At 42.2% G+C, this 17,418-nt stretch overlaps 2 protein-coding genes across 2 annotated transcripts; both read left to right on the plus strand.

Moving 5' to 3' along the window:
- Positions 1 to 505: 505 nt before the first annotated feature.
- LOC146517240 (uncharacterized) lies at positions 506 to 6,994 on the plus strand. The gene is made up of 2 exons (XM_085161595.1): positions 506 to 791; positions 3,136 to 6,994. Exon 2 carries the CDS (start codon positions 3,249 to 3,251, stop codon positions 6,297 to 6,299), a length of 3,051 nt encoding a protein of 1,016 aa, XP_085017721.1. The 5' UTR covers positions 506 to 791; positions 3,136 to 3,248; the 3' UTR covers positions 6,300 to 6,994.
- Positions 6,995 to 8,251: 1,257 nt separating this feature from the next.
- On the plus strand, positions 8,252 to 13,041 carry gpank1 (G patch domain and ankyrin repeats 1). Its single transcript, XM_085161606.1, has 4 exons — positions 8,252 to 10,326; positions 10,408 to 10,549; positions 11,207 to 11,282; positions 12,524 to 13,041. Exons 1-4 carry the CDS (start codon positions 9,946 to 9,948, stop codon positions 12,963 to 12,965), a joined length of 1,041 nt encoding a protein of 346 aa, XP_085017732.1. The 5' UTR covers positions 8,252 to 9,945; the 3' UTR covers positions 12,966 to 13,041.
- The last annotated feature ends 4,377 nt before the right edge of the window (positions 13,042 to 17,418 follow it).

The following is a 17,418-nucleotide window of genomic DNA, read 5'->3' on the forward strand; positions in this document are numbered from 1 at the left end:
AAATTAAGTTTAATTTAATTGAATAACAGCTGCAACACAGTGAATCTGCAATTTTTGGTTTATTTGCAAATTAAAAGTCGGTTCAACCATTAAAAGGCTTTGGCATGCATTTGTTTCTGATGCTTCTGTCTCCTCCCGAATGCAGAAGTATACTTAAAATATTGTTCAACCTTCAGCAGTAACACTGTTTGGATCTTGTGTGGAAATCTTCAGACCGTAAAGATTCAGAAGAAATGAGGTGAAACGAGATTTCATTAAACATGCTTCCCTGTTTCCCTTCTGCCTTATTCAAATCCATTGATGCAGCCGGAAAAATGTGCAACACCTTACAGAAACACCGAGACACGTTATTGTTTTAATGGGATACACTTTAAGTGGTCAACAAATTGTTAATCGTTAATTAAGTATTGAATATAAAAATACCTCTTTGGTCTTAGTAGAAGAAAGCCGCTGTTTCCGCTAAAGTTAAGGCTAAGGGTCGCGGATTATACGCCCCTCCAGCCAGCTGAGGGCGCTGTGGGGCGCTGACACAGACCCCCGTGGGAGGGGAGGCAGTGTCCGGAAGAAGCTCTGCTAACATGGCGGTTATATTTTTCACTCCATGCTTTGGTTGTGAGCATAGCGTTTAGGTGTAATGACTGTTTTAAAGTGCGCGGCTGCAGAGAGGAGCATGCTGCCGGGATGCTGACAGCCGCGGCTCGGAGCTGAGTCTGTGGTCCCTCCCCCCGCCGCTGTCTCTGCGTCCGTCCGTCCGTCTGTCCGTGCCGTGACTTGTGACCCAGTTTGGTTTGGTGAGTTTTCGCGTCCTCCTCCTCCTCCTTCATGCTTCCTTCAGTGCTTCCTCTTTTCTCTGTGGCTATAAAATCTTCCCGCTGCCCCTTTGACGCTGTGGAGGAGGGACGTTAAAAACCGTTAGCGCGTGCACCGTGATGCTGGTCGCAGGGCCGCGCCGCAGTCACTCACTTTGAGGGGGCCAGAGTCACCATCATACTGGTATAACCTACTGCGATTATTTCTTTGAGGGAGGCAATCAGTTTGATTCTGATGTGCGTGGAAAAGACAAAATGTCCAGCTTATTTTTTATAATGAAGCACTTGAAGTTTTTCCACTGAAGGAGGCAGAAAATTTGGCTTAAAGAGAGGGTGGCCATAATGGACAAGGAGCTGAAACAGTAATTTTTTGGAAGACTGCAACTTGTCTTTAAACACTCACTAACCACCAAGCAGCATTAATTTCTTTGACCAGTAATTCTGGCTGCTCGATCGGTCCAGCATGTACCCTGCCTCTCACTGTATGGTAGCTGGGATACCTCCAGTCCCCCACGACCCTAACCACTGTGAGGATTCATAGATGGACTTTCATAAACTAATAAACCAAGATAAAAAATAATCCGGAGATCCAATCAGAACCAATTACGTTTTGTAGAAAGGCAGGAGGAGTTTGGAAGGCATCCAGTCAGAAGTAGTCTCCTTGTGCAGCGGGTTAGACGTACATGTTTGATATGGTTCAGCTGCCCTGTTTCTCATGAACACATGACAAAACTTCAGCACTTGAGAGGACCAGGAGACCAGATGGAAACATTTCACATTTGATATCAAGGAAAATAAGACATTTTGTAAACCGTGTGGAGCAACTCTCACCATAGACTTTTACAATAAACAATAAACTTTAGATTTATTCCACTAAAGCTAAAAGAATTCAGATCCCTAAATAATGAATAAATCTCAAAGACTCAAAGAAGATTTTAGTCAAAAGATTATGACTAAAACTAAATCAAAATTGGCTGTCACAATTAACGACGGCACCAAGCAGTAATTAAACGATACAGGGTTTGTCAGACTGTATGAGGAGTGATTGTCTGCAGAGGACACCTTGTGCCCTACTACTAAAACTAACATGTTTCAAAAGATGTCACTTTGGAATAAGAAGTCATTTGCTCGTCAGCACCTGGTAATTATTTATAGACAGGTTGATGTCTTCCAAAGTACAGGCAAAGCACCATTTTTCTATTTTTGACCAATTTCACATGTCCACTATTCATTTGCCAGCTGACCATTCTCCAGGCCTGTGCAATTTGGGTAAACAGGCAACTTCAACTTCTCACCACGGCTTACCATAAAAATATGGCCCGTTTGAATCTCCGATGAAGCTGTTTCGTGCAAATTGGACAGTGGCAGGTATCGCAGCGCTGGCTATAATCTCTCTGTGTAAACACAGCCTTTCTGCTAGTATCTGCATGCGCTCAAATAAAAAGGGGTGTTTCACAGAAACTCAATCAGCTAAGCACTGCCTAGTCCACTCAGAAAACATAGAAGCCACTTTTACTTTTTGCAAGGTGGAAGTGAGAGTAATATAACCTAGTTTAAAGGTAGTTACACTATTTGAGGAAGTGTTCCAGCAGTGTTAAAAAAAAATAGTAGAAGCAAACATAAAAACATTGATTTTTTTTGTAAATTCCCCAGACAATGCAATGTGAAGTTTGCATTACAGCTGGGCTTCATCCTGTGGTGTTAGTAAGGTGAAGCTTAACAAGCTGCACATAAAGCTGCAAATATAAAACATGTAAAGCAGATACAAATAAGATCAATGAAAATGTGGCATTTTCAGCTGATTTGAAACTAAAATTCTGAATAGCCAGTTCAACCAGTTTATGAGAAATGCAAAATTCAGCATGGTGATCTAGCAAAGTAAAATGAGAGCCGTCTGCATAACACAGAAAACTCTGACTATAGGCTCAACATACTTTGCTAACACATTCATCCCACCGACCAATAATGCAACTTAATTCAGTCACAGAGAACCATCCAACTATTATTCTCAAGAATCGCTGCCCCTCCTACGTTATTGGTCAGAGTGTAGTGAAACTTGCACACAGTGATGATCTAATTAGTCTTCGCCCAAATCATGCTTAAGGTTAAGGTCAGAGTTACAACAAGTAAAGCTATTTTTCTTTATTAACATAACATAAATAAACTCAAAATGAACAATAACCTCAATGAATGTATGAGTTATTATTAGACTGTGGTATTAAGCTGCTGTAGTTATAGTGAGGCGTGTATTTTAGTGAAATAATCTGCATGTGGAGAAACTACGCCTGAAGCTAATTTGTGTTTGTATATTTTACTGTTTTCCTAGATGAGCTCGGATGGCAGGAACACAGAGTGACATCTTAGAGTGAGTGAAGTCTTACTGGACTGGGAGAAGGAAAAAAAATTAGCCCCTGTGAGCAAACTTCATAAAACCTAACAATGAGTGAAGTATCTGTGAAGGTAGATGAGGATGTGATAAAACAGGACCCCGCTTTGGAGCCCCTCGCAGAGCCACTGCTGATAATCCTGTCCCCGCCTCCACCTTTCTTGCCTGTCCACGGTGAGCCAGCCTTGCTTTGGTCTAAATGGCTCAAAGCGTTCGAACACTATGTCGAAGCACTCAGTGAAAAAGAGCTGGTCGACTCCAGTAAGTGTCTGCTCTTACAGAACTGCCTTGGCCCAGAGGGGCAGCGTATCTTCACAACACTGATCCAAAATGACACCACCTACGCAGCAGCCATATCAACACTGACAGCTTACTTCAGCTCTGATCACACCACTCAGATGCACCGCCTTAAATTCCACCAAAGGGCTCAGATGCCTGGAGAGACTGTAGATCAGTTTGTGTCTGCTTTAGAAGAGCTGCTCAGGCCTTGCAGTTATGGACACTTGAAGGATGAACTCCTCTTGAATCAGCTGATTGAGAAAACAAACTACCCACAGCTCAGAGAGAGGCTTCTGACTGGGAGAGAAAGTCTGACTTTGACCACAGCATTAGTTATTGGTAAAGAAGTGGAAACCTTGCTAAATGGATCTCAGCTGTTTGATATTCATGAAGTCAGCGTGGACATTGGAGATGATTTAGAACCACCGGTTCAAAGAAAAGCTAAAAGAGGAAGGCCTCGCCGTGGGGAAAGAAGGTTAAAAACAAACTCGCGCTTGACTAAAACTCAATCACTCAAACCCAAAGGTAACTGCTACAGCAAAGATAAGCTCTGTAATAATGACAATGATGCAGAGTCTCAGACTACTAGTGAGACCAATCTGACTTGCGATAATGAAAATGGAACCTCATCTTCATCTTTACATAAGCTGAACAAGCACGGGTGCAACAAAACTAGTGATGGTTTTGAGGATGACAACAACGCCAATGATGAGGACTTTGAGCCGTTTTCAACTAAACCAAAAGGTCCCTACTGTCCCATCTGCCCCGATCGCCGCTTCAGAGACGCTCACAAGCTTGCCAGACACATGAGGACTCACACGAAGGAGAAACCGTTCAACTGCCCTATCTGCTCTATGAGCTTCAGCCAGTCGTACCACATGACCCGACACCTGAGGAACCAGCACGGTGCAGGACAGCATGTCTGCACTGCCTGTGGGATAACTTTAGAGAGCTTTGCAGAGTTGAAAAGTCACAAGAGGAAGCACAAGTCAGATGTTCTGTCATATCCAGAATGTCGTGAAAAATTATCCAATAGCGACGTGTTTTCTAGTCATGTCGAGTCAGACAGCAAAAGTTTCTCCACCCACACAGAGGGACAAAGTTCTCAGCAAATCGAGAGAGTCAAAGTGAAGATTGAAGAAATAACAAGTGACGATCCAGCTTTCGGTAACAGGGATTTTCAGGATACGAGATCCGAAGCGAATGTTTTGATGGAAGAAGGAAATTCCGATGAAGCATCATCTCAAGATGAAGGGAGACCAACAGAAAACACCACCACCACTGCGAAAACAAAAGGCCATTTCTGTCCCATCTGCATAAACAGACGCTTCAGAGGGCCAAACAAACTCGCCAGGCACATGAGGACACACACAAAGGAGAAACCCTTCAGCTGTCCTGTCTGCGCCATGACTTTTAGCCAGTCCTACCACATGACCCGACATGTGAGGAACCAGCACAATCTGGGCAAATACATCTGCTCTAAATGTGGCAAAAGTTTCAGTAGCTGGCTCGATATGAGAGCGCACAAGAAAACCCACGCAGTCGAAGGCCTGACATGTCTCGCATGCGATAAACAGTTCAAGGAGAAGGCTGCGCTTGCGAGTCACCTTAAATTACACAAGAAGGTCGCAGCGGGTCCTCGAAGCCTCGTCTGCGGCGACTGCGGCAAAGAATTCCGCCGAATGTATCACTTGAAACGGCACATAGTGACTCATAGGAAAGCATCGAATGGGGAGTGTTTCACGTGCCCTGATTGTCAGACAGACTTTGCCTTTGTGGAAGACCTCAACAAACACCTGGAGGTACATGTGAAAGAAAACAAGGGGACCTGCCCAAAGTGTAATGAAACCTTTGGTAGTCTTGAAGAACTGGAGGTACACATGGCGGTGCATCAGAAGTCTTATTCCTGCAGCACGTGTGGAAAGAAGTTTAAAGTTGAGTATGCTCTGAAGAAGCACGAGCAAAGTCATGGAAGCGAACAGTATTACTGTGCACTGTGCCGCAAACACTTCCTCAAGCTTTCCCACTATAAGAGGCACTTAATGGTCCACAACAGGCGCGAATCTAAATGTCCACACTGCGACACCGTCTTTCTGCAGTTAACTGCTTTGAAGTATCACCTGCGGACTCATACTGAAGAAAGACCGTACCAGTGCACCTGTTGTATTGAAACCTTTGAGGAGAGGGAAGATCTAGAGCAGCACTGCCTCAAACACAGGAAATTCAAGAAGGAGAGGCCCTACTCCTGCACTCGGTGCGATTTTGCTTTCTCCACCCTGATGGAGCTGACGGAGCACATGAGTTCACACGAGGGAGAGCAGCCGCAGACCTGCTCCGTCTGCGGGAGGACATTCCTGAACAAGAATAAACTGGAGAAACACCTGACGATCCACACAGGGGAGAGACCTCACCTCTGCTCCATCTGTGGGAACGGCTTCCCCTCCGCAGCAAGCCTCAAGCTACATGTGCACATCCACACAGGAGAAAAACCTTACCAGTGTTCCCAGTGCAGTAAGAGTTTCAGGTCGTCTAGCGGGCTGCGCCTACACAGCAGACAGCACATGGAGGTTCGGCCCAGTTACGAGTGTCCCCAGTGCGGTAGAACTTACGGCCGCATGACAGAGCTGAAGATGCACCAGCGCTACCACACGGGAGATAAACCGTATGCATGCACCTGCTGCAGCAAACGCTTTATTAGCAAAGACAAACTAAATGTTCACATGAGGATACACACAGGGGAGAGACCGTACTCCTGCCCCCACTGTGCACAGACTTTTACACAGACCGGGGACAGAAACAGACACATCAGTAAATTCCACCCGTAAGTGCAGTGAAAGGAAAACAACAAAGGCTCGGTGGTTACTTTGAAATGACCGTACCAGTGGTTTTGCATGTTTGTTGGAGTTTGATGCCTTACTAATATACAGAAGAATACAAAACCAAAATGTATTACAAGCATAACTAAGTAAATTTAGGCTGACATGAACATAAAAGATGAGGTAACATAATTGGTTTGGATTATGAACAACACTAACAGATCAGTTTCTGGCGGTCCCAGTAAAGACTTGTTAGTGCTTAACTGGAGATTTTTGTGAAGCCAAACTTCACAAATGGGCAAAGTATAAATGCAGCAGATATTGTGAAAGACATCATTTTTATGAGCTTTTCAGAAGAATCAAGATTAATGCCTTTTTGGTCATATTAATGATTTATGAGCCCATGCCAGGATTTCCACTACTCACATGTCACTTTTAACACAGCCTTCCAGTATGATTTTTGTCCCCGCCTCTTGCATGCAGCGATTTCTCTGAATTCTGACTCTGACTTTTAATGATCTTCTTGAGTTAGCCCACACAACCCCTCACTTCTTTACTTCTAAGTGGCTTACAAATCATTTGATTCTGTTCATTGACATTAGACAGTGAGGGTGAAAACTGATGTTGAGTCACAGATGAAAAGCCAGTCACACTGAGCTGCTGTTCATCTGTCTTAAATGTTTCTGAGAGAGAGAATAACCTGTTTAATGTGTTTGTTTGTTTTTTCTTGTGTCTTGCAAACCTACTCAAAAATGACTATCATAACCTAAAAACGTAGCACTTTATAACTTTCTTATAGCACATATACTGAGCCAAAATGCGACGCCTATTGGAGACAAAAGACAAATTACACAAAAGCAGCATGAAAGAAGAAAACTCCCACTTCTTAAATGCTCATTTCTTTACTACTGAAAAAATGTTTTAAATTAACGCAGAGAGCCCAATTCCCATCAGGATTTGTGTTTTCTTGTTAGATTTTTCTGAAAAGTTCATGAATGTGCTGCTTTTTGCTTCCAAACTTTACTTAATGGGGGAAAAGCATGCAGAACCACAGTACTGGTGTCACAAATGGTTTCTGTGTGTACAGTAAGATGCCTGACAGTTTGTCTCTGCTGTTTTCTGCAAGTTTCACAGCTGGACTGAAGAAGTCGTATCATTACTCTTGAAATACAAAAGCTCTGCATGACAGTTTATTCATTGAGGCTCACGGCTCTCCCTCCTGTGCCTGACTTATCCTCCTCGTGAAGCACTTTTGTAAAGCACCCTGGTCTTACAGACTGTCACAGTCGTGACCAGCATGTAAATCCTTGGCCTTCGATACACACGTCTGCAGACACATACTGAGCGCTCAGACACCAAAATGTTTCAGCGATCGCGATTCAGCATTTTTATCTGTATGTGTGGGCATATCTTACACGTCTGATTCTTTTTGCTTCTCTGAAAGTGAGCATTTTGTAACTGTGTTTGGAAAAGTGTCCTAAGAATAAAACGTATTCACTTCACCAGTACCTGTCGTGAGACTGTGAAACCACATCAGATGTGTACAAAGAAACAATCATCTGTTAGTTACTCAAACTCGCTTCAGATGGCAAGTCCTGTGACACAAAATAGTTCTCCCTCGAGGGGGAGGGAGCATGTGACTGGTTCTTTTTGTTAGCAGTTAAGAATTCACAGTTTTCAAGATATTTTCTAATTTTGTTTTGGTGGTAAATGCCAATAACAGGCTGCAGCTGATTTAGTTTTGGTGAAACCCGGGTCAGGTCACACCAAATGTGAAAAACTTTACGTTACCCACAATCTTTAATGGATTAGTTTTAAACTTTACAACAATATACTAGGCGTTGGGGAACATGAGTACCCAGGTTTGCTATATAAAAACTATATCGAGTAATATATTATATGAAAGGACATGGCGAGAGCTATGCAACACGCTTTTTACTTTTTCAGTATGACCACACAGTGGCGCCATACCAATAAAATGGAATAAAATATCAGAGTTTTAGTAAAGACGTTGCCTTTCAGGTGGGCGTTGTGCTCTCTGAGTGCTCTTTGTTTTTGATGCTGCTCACGAGAATGAAGAAGCAGCACTGTGTCAGACTTTACTGCTGTCGTGTTGTAAAGAGCAGTGATGGCAACAGGGATATTGTTTTCAGGTGTGTGCGCGAGCAGAAAACAGAACAAAGGAGGGGGTCTTCTACCCAGCCCGGTCTGCTATTTTACAAAAAAAAAACCTCTTCTCCATCAAAGCTTCTGCAGGCCCGACTGCCCTGATAGCGTTTGAAAATCACCCACATTTCGGGCAGCTTGAAAACAGACTATTGTGTGGCAGTATATTTCTGTGGAGGAAAAAATAAAACTGTGTGTGTTACATGTCCCATGTACCAATACTTGGTTAATTTCTTGCAGTAAGTCTTCCATAGTTAATTAATTTAATAGGATGAAGTTTTTGTTTTGGGGAGTTTTTCTTGTTTCTTGTGGAAGGCTGATCTTTTGTGGAAGGTAAAAAAGTACATACAACTTGCATTTGTTGGCATAAAATGAAAGCAAGGAAAAAAGACGAGACCAAATGAATATTTATGATGACATAAAGGAAATGAGTTTATAAAATTGTCAGAAGTGGTCAGGAAACAGCCAGGTTAACATAAGGAAAAAACAAAACACACAGTCACTGAGACTAAAAAATGATATATTGATTTTAATCAGACCTCTGTCTATATGTGTTTGCAAAACAACCTCTGAATGCAAAGTGTAAAATCACCTGACATGAAATAACATGTTACACTACAATTGCGGAGATATGCTCCTAGAAGGGATACACGTCTGAAGATTTCCACACATCAGGGGGGAAGCACAGGTGTTAGTTACCTTTTTCACCCTGCAATTCTCACAGTGTGAACAGTAGTTAAATAGATCGAATTTTATTGATGTAGATTAAAAAAAGACTTTCACATATTAATGTGGTACTTGTATGTTGAATGCATTAAGCATGTTAAACTATTTTAGTGAAATAAAAGGCCAGTAATTCTTTTTATTTTTTTAAGGCAGAATGAAATAAATATAAACTGAAAAAAGTAAAAACGAAAGCAGCATCAGGCTTAATAGGTGGCAGTGACGTCTGAGTTTATGAATTATATATTTAGTTATTGAGAGATATCAAAGGGTGCAGTGTAAAGGAGTAGACGGTAGGTGGCAGCACTCACTGTTATTCACACTTGTTTTTCCACGGAAATAAGGACATTTTGAAGCTGCTTCCTGTTATCGAATCGACTCGAGAATGTTTAATGTAATCGGCTGTTTAACACTTGGCTCTAGTTTATATTATATTTTCATCATAAACTTTGGAGTGACTGAATCTCGTTGGTAATCTGAAATGATCGTATGTCTAATGTTTAGCTACTGATGCTAAAATGCTAACTAGCTACCCTGCTGGTATAGCGTTGTGAGGCTGGTAGTTTCCTGTTATAAGTATAATGTTAAATGTAATATGTGGCTAAATCCAGTACCAGCATGTGAACTGTCTTTTGGAAACTGCAATGTTGGCTAACATCTCATTTATATCTCCGTTAGATATAAACACCGCTGGCTTTATGATCTGCTTCTTTCACGTAACTACAAAACGTCCTGTCTGAGATACCTGAAGTTACGGTCACTCCTTATGGCTGCTTTCGGCTTTACTCCTGCCAGAGAGCAGGATCTTTTTAGTTTCGAAGCGGAACAGTCCAGCTCAAAAACAAGCAGCGGACTCAGTGGGGAAGAGGCCAAGCGTTTCTACGAAAGCTTAACGAAAGATGAGAAGGGAGGAGATGGATCAAAAAGTCAGACTAGACAGGAGAGTAGAGAGTCCAGGAGAAGAGCGATGAGGAGGGTGAGAGCTGTGGAAGCACAGCAGGGTCAGAGTGGAGGGAGTCAATCAGAGACTGGACACTCAGAAAGAACCATGGAGCTGCTGGGTCTGCGGCTGCTGCGCTTTGCCCATGAGGGAGACATCCCTGGGCTCAAAGAGGTCCTCTCAAAGGGGGTCGACATCAACTACCAGGTATGATAATGAAGATTCTGTTTAATTTGGGGAAATAATACGTTTTGCTTAAAGAGTGTATTGTTTTTTCCACCCTTGCAGGACACTTTCTTCTGGACAGCTGTAATGTGTGCAAGCTGGTCAGGGCAAAGATCTGCTGTGAGGCTTCTGCTGCAGCACGGAGCGGCCTGGGTCGGGGTGGTTGACACAAAGGGGAGGGATGCCAAAGACCTGGCACTGGAAGGTATAACCAACAAACATGGTTGAAACCCTGAAGTCATCTCCCAGGTCAAAACTGGTTGCTAAGGAAAGGAAAAATTGTGACGTGCCAGCTGACGGCTATTCAGCTCCGAGATGTTTGCTCAGATGTGATCATTAGTGGTCGATGTCTGTTTGTGTGTGCAGTGAAGCTGAACCAGTGTTGTTGTAGTTTTGGATTTTCTATTTAGTATTTGTTCCTATTTCATTTTGACGTTTTGCTTTGAATTCAGGTCCGTTTTCATTCACGGAGTGGGTTCAGCTGTTTCACTTTTACTTCTTATTGTTTGAAATTGTTTGTTTTTTGTTTAATTTTCATTACTTTTACTGTTTTAATCTTTTTATTTATTTATTATTATTATTATTATTGTTATTGTTATTATAAGGCAATATAATGTGGAAATTTAAAAAATTCAGGACAGGTATTGCAACATAAATGCACCACTGTAGTCTAAATAAAGATGACCATAAAAGCTTGTAGTGTAGTCAAACATGACTATACTAACAAAGATTAAAACATAGTTAGTTTTGCAATAACACAATGTTGGTTTAGTGAGTTTTTATGTCTCTTTCAGTTTCATGGCTCCAAGTTTTAAGATGACTATAAGGACCTTGAACTGAACTCATTCATTTCTTTTCACAGCTGGTCACAATGACGTGCTGGAGGAGCTGTTGAGCTACGGGAGAAGACCAAAGAGAGACACACCGTCTGATAGCAGGTGTGCACACTCTCATTGGTACACAGTTCAATTCAATTCAATTTTATTTATATAGCGCCAAATCACAACAAATGTCGCCTCAAGGCGCTTCATAGATACAGAGAAAAGCCCAACAATCATATGACCCCCTATGAGCAAGCACTTTGGCGACAGTGGGAAGGAAAAACTCCCTTTTAACAGGAAGAAACCTCCGGCAGAACCAGGCTCTAATCTAAATATAACCACACAGTAAAATCATTCAGGCTTTACAATATCTATCTAAACCATTCATATCTGAGGAATAGGGTACACACGAGCCGTTTTCACGATAATGTCGTGACAACCAGCTTAGACTTTGTCTAAAGTTGGCCTTCCTCACATACAACGCCCAGCAGAGGGTTTCTTATTGCTGGAACTACTCTGTGTAATAGAGATGTTTGTTTATTGATAATCTAATGACACAAATTTTCCAAGCGATCAATGAAAAATCCTTGATTCAAAATCTATGGTGAGAAACATTTAATGGTACAGGAGTTTTAATCCATCCGACACAGAGACACTGCCTGGTGCCTTTTTGGATTTTTATGGATTGATGGGCTAAAAGTGATCGTGTCTGGGTTTAAATCTCGAATTAAAAAGCTTGAGCTCTGGTGATGGTGAAGCAGAAATTACTACATAATTTCTATTTTATATGGGTAAACTTTGCCATTTCCATCTCATCTGTTTCTTTTTAAAGCGGAGACTTGACCTATATTTTTCAGATTCCTGAAACTTAAACACATAAAGTGACATTTTACAGTCAGGAGAAGGATCAGCGCTTATTGGTGTCAAATTGTGCAACAAGAGTTCATCTTAGTGCATTTAGCACTGCCGCTATATATGATAACAGCAGTCCTTTTGCCCTCCTCACTGTGTGGGTGTGTTCACAGATGTGAGGTCATAAACAGCAGTGAGCTAAACAAACTTCCTGGTAAGGCTGGACTTTAACCACAGAGATCATGGAATCAAATCAGAGTTAATTACCATAAAAAAATCAGATAATGCTGAATAATATAGCAGTAATATTTGCCAACATTCACCAACATCAGGATCACATTATGAGGTCAGATCAACAGATTTCGAATGAGCACAAACACGAGTGAGATAAGATTACAGCAGGTAAAATCTCTGCTGTTGTTTACACGCACTTGGAGAAGAAGTCAGTTTGTGGCTCTTTTATGTTTCTTTTCGGGCTCATGTTGTCTTTTTTCATCTATCGTCAGTTCCCTCCAGCCTCAGTGGTGCGACGTGTGTCGTAGCGAGCACAGCAGCAGCCTGCCGTCACATCTCTCCTCCACCCTGCATCAGTTCAATCTGCGACGCCCTCCACCGACGCCTTACTACTGCCTCCCCCCCTCCAGCAACAGCTTCAAGATGATGGTTCGTTGTGGCTGGAAACCAGGAACAGGACTGGGGCCACAGGGAGAGGGGCCCAAACAGCCAGTGCCTACTGTGCTGAAGAGAGACCAGAAGGGTCTGGGATACGGACAGATGAAAAGAGCCAAAGTGACTCACTTCCAAGCCAAAGACTGTGAAGCTGTGAAACCACCATCTAAGGACAAAGTGGGGATTGGGATGAAAGGACAGAGGAAGGAAGAAAATAGGAAAAAAGAGCAAAAAGACAGGAACTGGGAAAGAGACTTCCGTGCCTCTTTTTATCTTTGACATTGGCTCATTCACATCTGCATCTGAAACACATAAAACATGACGCTGAGTTTTTTATTAAAGCTTTGACAGAATTTGTTGAGTTTGTCTGTGAAGTGACTTTAAATGAAGCTTAACGCTCAGGATCAGAGCTCGTGCTGTCTGTTTACGGCGTCAGTTGCTGTTTGCTCAATGATTGAATGTGTGGCAAAAGGTTTTCATTCATGCTCACGAGGATTTCATTTACACTGATTATTGCTCATGATCCAGGGATCGACAAATTCTTTAGTGTCATAAAGCAGTGCAGACATTTTTATATTAAAGATTAAAGAAGAAAAGAGTTTCTTTTAGATATTAAAGTTGATTCTACGAAGAAAAAGCGTTTAGTTTTTTGTTTGTTTCTTGTTAAATCCTTTTAAGCAAATACACAGACTGAGAATAACCTTTCCCTCTGTTGGAGCTTGCCTTTTCACCTGGTTCACCTTTACACCTGCAATCATGTGAATGTTGAGTCACACACTTGTGCTTACCTGTGTCAGGTTCTGTTAAACTGGTTTTTACTGCTTCAGTCTGGGCTCTTTTCTTTTGCTTTCAAGGCTTTATAATGGCAAGAAAGGACATTTTCAGTCACCTTAAACTGCCTGTTACACAACACGTGGGCTCAGGGATGTCCTGTTTCAAAATAATGGGCTAAAAATTAATGTACCCTTAAAATCTACTCAGTGGTGTAATCCACTTTTTATCCACTTTTTAAAATATTCTGTAGCAATATTGATTTGTTCTTGTAGATTTGTTGGAAGATAATGTAGGCGAAAGATGTAATGCAGAGTAATATGTGTGCCACATCTTATAGCTACAGAGTATACCACATAGGTATCCCACACAGGCACTGCAGTACAACCTCAGCAATCTCTCTTTCCATCCACCACCTGCAGCTCTTCAAGCAGAGAGATGTAATCTGTCCAGCGTGCCTTACGTTTTTGCCTCAGGGCTCTTCTGGTAAGACATGTACAAAACACCCAGTTTTGGACATGTCTTTCCTAGTTTGATGCCTGAACCACCCTAACAGGCTTATTTCAAGGAGTGTTGGCTTTACTCTTGAGTCCCTCCTGAATAACAAAGCTCCTCACCCTGTCTGTGAAGACCAGCCCATACACCGTTGGCATTAAGCTCTTTGCACTTAATTCTTTTGGTTGTTATTCACAGCTTACGGCCATAGGTGAGGAATGTAGACTGACCGCTAATCAACAGCTTTGCTTTCACGCTCTGCTCTGTCTTCCTAAAAACAGCTGAGTATGCTGTCCACATTACTCCTGACATGGCACCAGTTTGTCTTCACCTGTCAGCATCTCCCCTCACTCATAAACAGGACTCAGTGATTATTTAACTCCTCCACTTGGGGCAGCAACTAATACCAAGCCCAGAGTGGGCACACCACCCTTCTCTGGGTTACAACAATGGCTTCAGACTTGGAGATGCTACATCTCATTACTTCTTCTTAACACTAAGCTGCAAACCTCCCAAGTGCAAGCTGGAAGTCATCTCTTGATGAAGGCAAAAAAATCATATCTGCAAAAAAGGAGACATGACATCCTCAGGCCGTCCAACCAGCTTCAACTTCACTGGTCAGTTGCTATGCTGATCTTGGAACAACATTATTATGATGATGTAGAAACAACACCAACACTGGGATATCAACTCATACACAAAGGGTAATCCTCACAAACTGCGCGAATGGGCCTCTGAATGGGCCTGACTTACTGCCAACAATGTACACAAAGCTTTTACTATGTTGGTTTTCACTGATTCAGCAAAAGAAAAGAAAAAGATAAAGGGACATAATTACTGTGTCTAAGACAGGGTTACCAGGGCCCCACCCTGTAGCCAGGTGGCTAGGGGTCCTCAAGAGTCCTGGCCTGGGTGCCACTTAACTCTGTGGGTGAACAGGTAACCACATGGCTGGAGTGCAGCAGCGCAGTTTGAGTCTGACCTGTGGCCCTGTGCTGCATGCCTTTCCTCGCTCTTTCTCTCCAGTTTCCTCACTGCTACACTATCCAATAAAAGAGAAAAATTGGCTGGGCCTTAGCCTGTGGCACCAGGACAGGCCCATCCTGGAACCACTGAATGGACCTGCTTTCCTGTGGTCCAACCCTCAAGAGGAGGGGCTGTATGGGTTTGATGCCATGTAGATTGTGCATCAGTCAGATCACAGGTTTCCCAAACTGGCTTCAGGGACATAGAGTGTCACTTAACTCACTAACCTGAGCTAGTGTATGAGGTTAGGAGAAACCAGGTATTGTGGGCCTTGGTTCAATTGTCAGCTTGAGTTCTGAACAGGGTTGGACTCAAGCTGGAACATGCCCTGGCCAGTGACTCCATTGCTGGATACAAAAACATCTCTTTTTTGGAATGACAGTGAAACGAGTGGTTTGATTGGGAGGAACAGCGTGCCCAGTCTGAACCCAAGTGAGGTTCTGTTCCTGAACTTCAGTGCTAACCACAGTTGGTCCATAATGAGCACCAAGTCTGAGCATAAAGGTGTCCATAAGTGGACCTAACACCAGGTAGCCTAATCTCTGATTTGTAATCGAATCGTGTAATCGCCGTATATCTTGGACACTCTTGTGAAGATCGGAGCAGAACTGTCAACTGATCAGAACTTGTTGGTGAGCTGGATCAAATAGCTGGCCTCTAGTCATAGAAAGACTTTGAAATGTAAATTGTTTTAATTATATTTTAAAGTCTGTGATATGGAAAGATGAAAAGAGCCAAAGTGACTCAGTTCCAAGCCAGAGACTGAACTCTGAAACATAAAATATGATGAAGAGTTGTGTATTAAAGTCATTGGGTGCGTCTGAGAGGTGATTTTTAAACAGAGCCTAACACTCTGACCTTGACTCAGGATTGGCGCTCATGCTGTCCATTTATGGCATCAGCTGTTTGCGCAACGACCGAATGTGTGGCAAAAGGGTTTAGTTCATGTTCACAAGGACTGTGTTTACACTGTGTTACTGGAAATGTCTGAGCTATAAAGACTGTGTGAAAGGGTTACACGATAACGTTTTATTTACATTCAGCAAAAAATACACAGGACAGGACAGACTTTACAAACATCAGGAAAAACTCTGATTACTGCTCCTCCCCAACAGTAACCTTTCCCTCTGTTGGAGCTCCAGGTACCTTTTCACCTGGTTACACCTGTCTTCATGCGAACAGATATGTTTGCACTTATCTGTGTTAGCGTGTCAGCAAGCCTCTGCAAGGCTCCACAGTTGAACCAGCAATTATTGCATTGATCTGGACTTGTCTACTACATGTTTTCATGATTTTATTTAAGGAAGGAAGCACTCTTTCAGTACAATTCACCTTATTAAACCGCCTGCTACACAACATGTAGGCTCACGTAGGCATGTTCTATTGTAAGGGGTGAAAATGAAAGAGCCTGTACGTTACACCATCATTGGGTAGTGCGTTTGATTTGATTTGTTATTCCAAACATTGGTTTTCAGATAATATCCAGTTTGGTGCATTTTTTTTAAACAATAGTGGGTTGTTAATTTTGCCTCTGTACACTATCATAGCTGACCTTAAATCAAACAATCAAGGTACTTTAATTCAAGGACTTTCACAGACATATTGTGCTAAATGTTCAGAAATTTCAGCCATTTTATTCATAAGGCTCTAGATTGGGATTTATACTTTGTTTTAAATGGACAAGTTATTATCATCTTCAATATAAAACCAAATCTTGCAGTGCAATTTAGCATATTCGATCACAATATCACTTTACTGTATAAAACATAATAAAGCCACACAGGCAGTACAGTGATAATAATGCTATATAGAACTATTTAAAACTATGTTTCTTACTGCAGTTGTTTGTATTGGCAACATATACAGTGGGGCAAAAAAGTATTTAGTCAGCCACCGATTGTGCAAGTTCCCCCACTTAAAATGATGACAGAGGTCAGTAATTTGCACCAGAGGTACACTTCAACTGTGAGAGACAGAATGTGAAAAAAAAAAAAAATCCATGAATTCACATGGTAGGATTTGTAAAGAATTTATTCGTAAATCAGGGTGGAAAATAAGTATTTGGTCAATAACAAAAATACAACTCAATACTTTGTAACATAACCTTTGTTGGCAATAACAGACGTCAAACATTTACTATAGGTCTTTACCAGGTTTGCACACACAGTAGCTGGTATTTTGGCCCATTCCTCCATGCAGATCTTCTCAAGAGCAGTGATGTTTTGGGGCTGTCGCCGAGAAACACGGACTTTCAACTCCCGCCACAGATTTTCTATGGGGTTGAGGTCTGGAGACTGGCTAGGCCACTCCAGGACTTTCAAATGCTTCTTACGGAGCCACTCCTTTGTTGCCCGGGCGGTGTGTTTTGGATCATTGTCATGTTGGAAGACCCAGCCTCGTTTCATCTTCAAAGTTCTCACTGATGGAAGGAGGTTTTGGC

The sequence above is a fragment of the Neolamprologus multifasciatus genome, chromosome 6 (genome assembly GCF_963576455.1).
Source record: "Neolamprologus multifasciatus chromosome 6, fNeoMul1.2, whole genome shotgun sequence".
Classification (NCBI taxonomy): Eukaryota; Metazoa; Chordata; class Actinopteri; order Cichliformes; family Cichlidae; genus Neolamprologus; species Neolamprologus multifasciatus.

Coding starts and splice junctions, on each gene's coding strand:
- gpank1 (XM_085161606.1), top strand. CDS start 9,946: ATGGCTGCTTTCGGCTTTACTCCTGCCAGAGAGCAGGATCTTTTTAGT. Junction 10,327..10,407: donor GGGTCGACATCAACTACCAG/GTATGATAATGA, acceptor CCACCCTTGCAG/GACACTTTCTTCTGGACAGC. Junction 10,550..11,206: donor CAAAGACCTGGCACTGGAAG/GTATAACCAACA, acceptor TTCTTTTCACAG/CTGGTCACAATGACGTGCTG.
- LOC146517240 (XM_085161595.1), top strand. CDS start 3,249: ATGAGTGAAGTATCTGTGAAGGTAGATGAGGATGTGATAAAACAGGAC.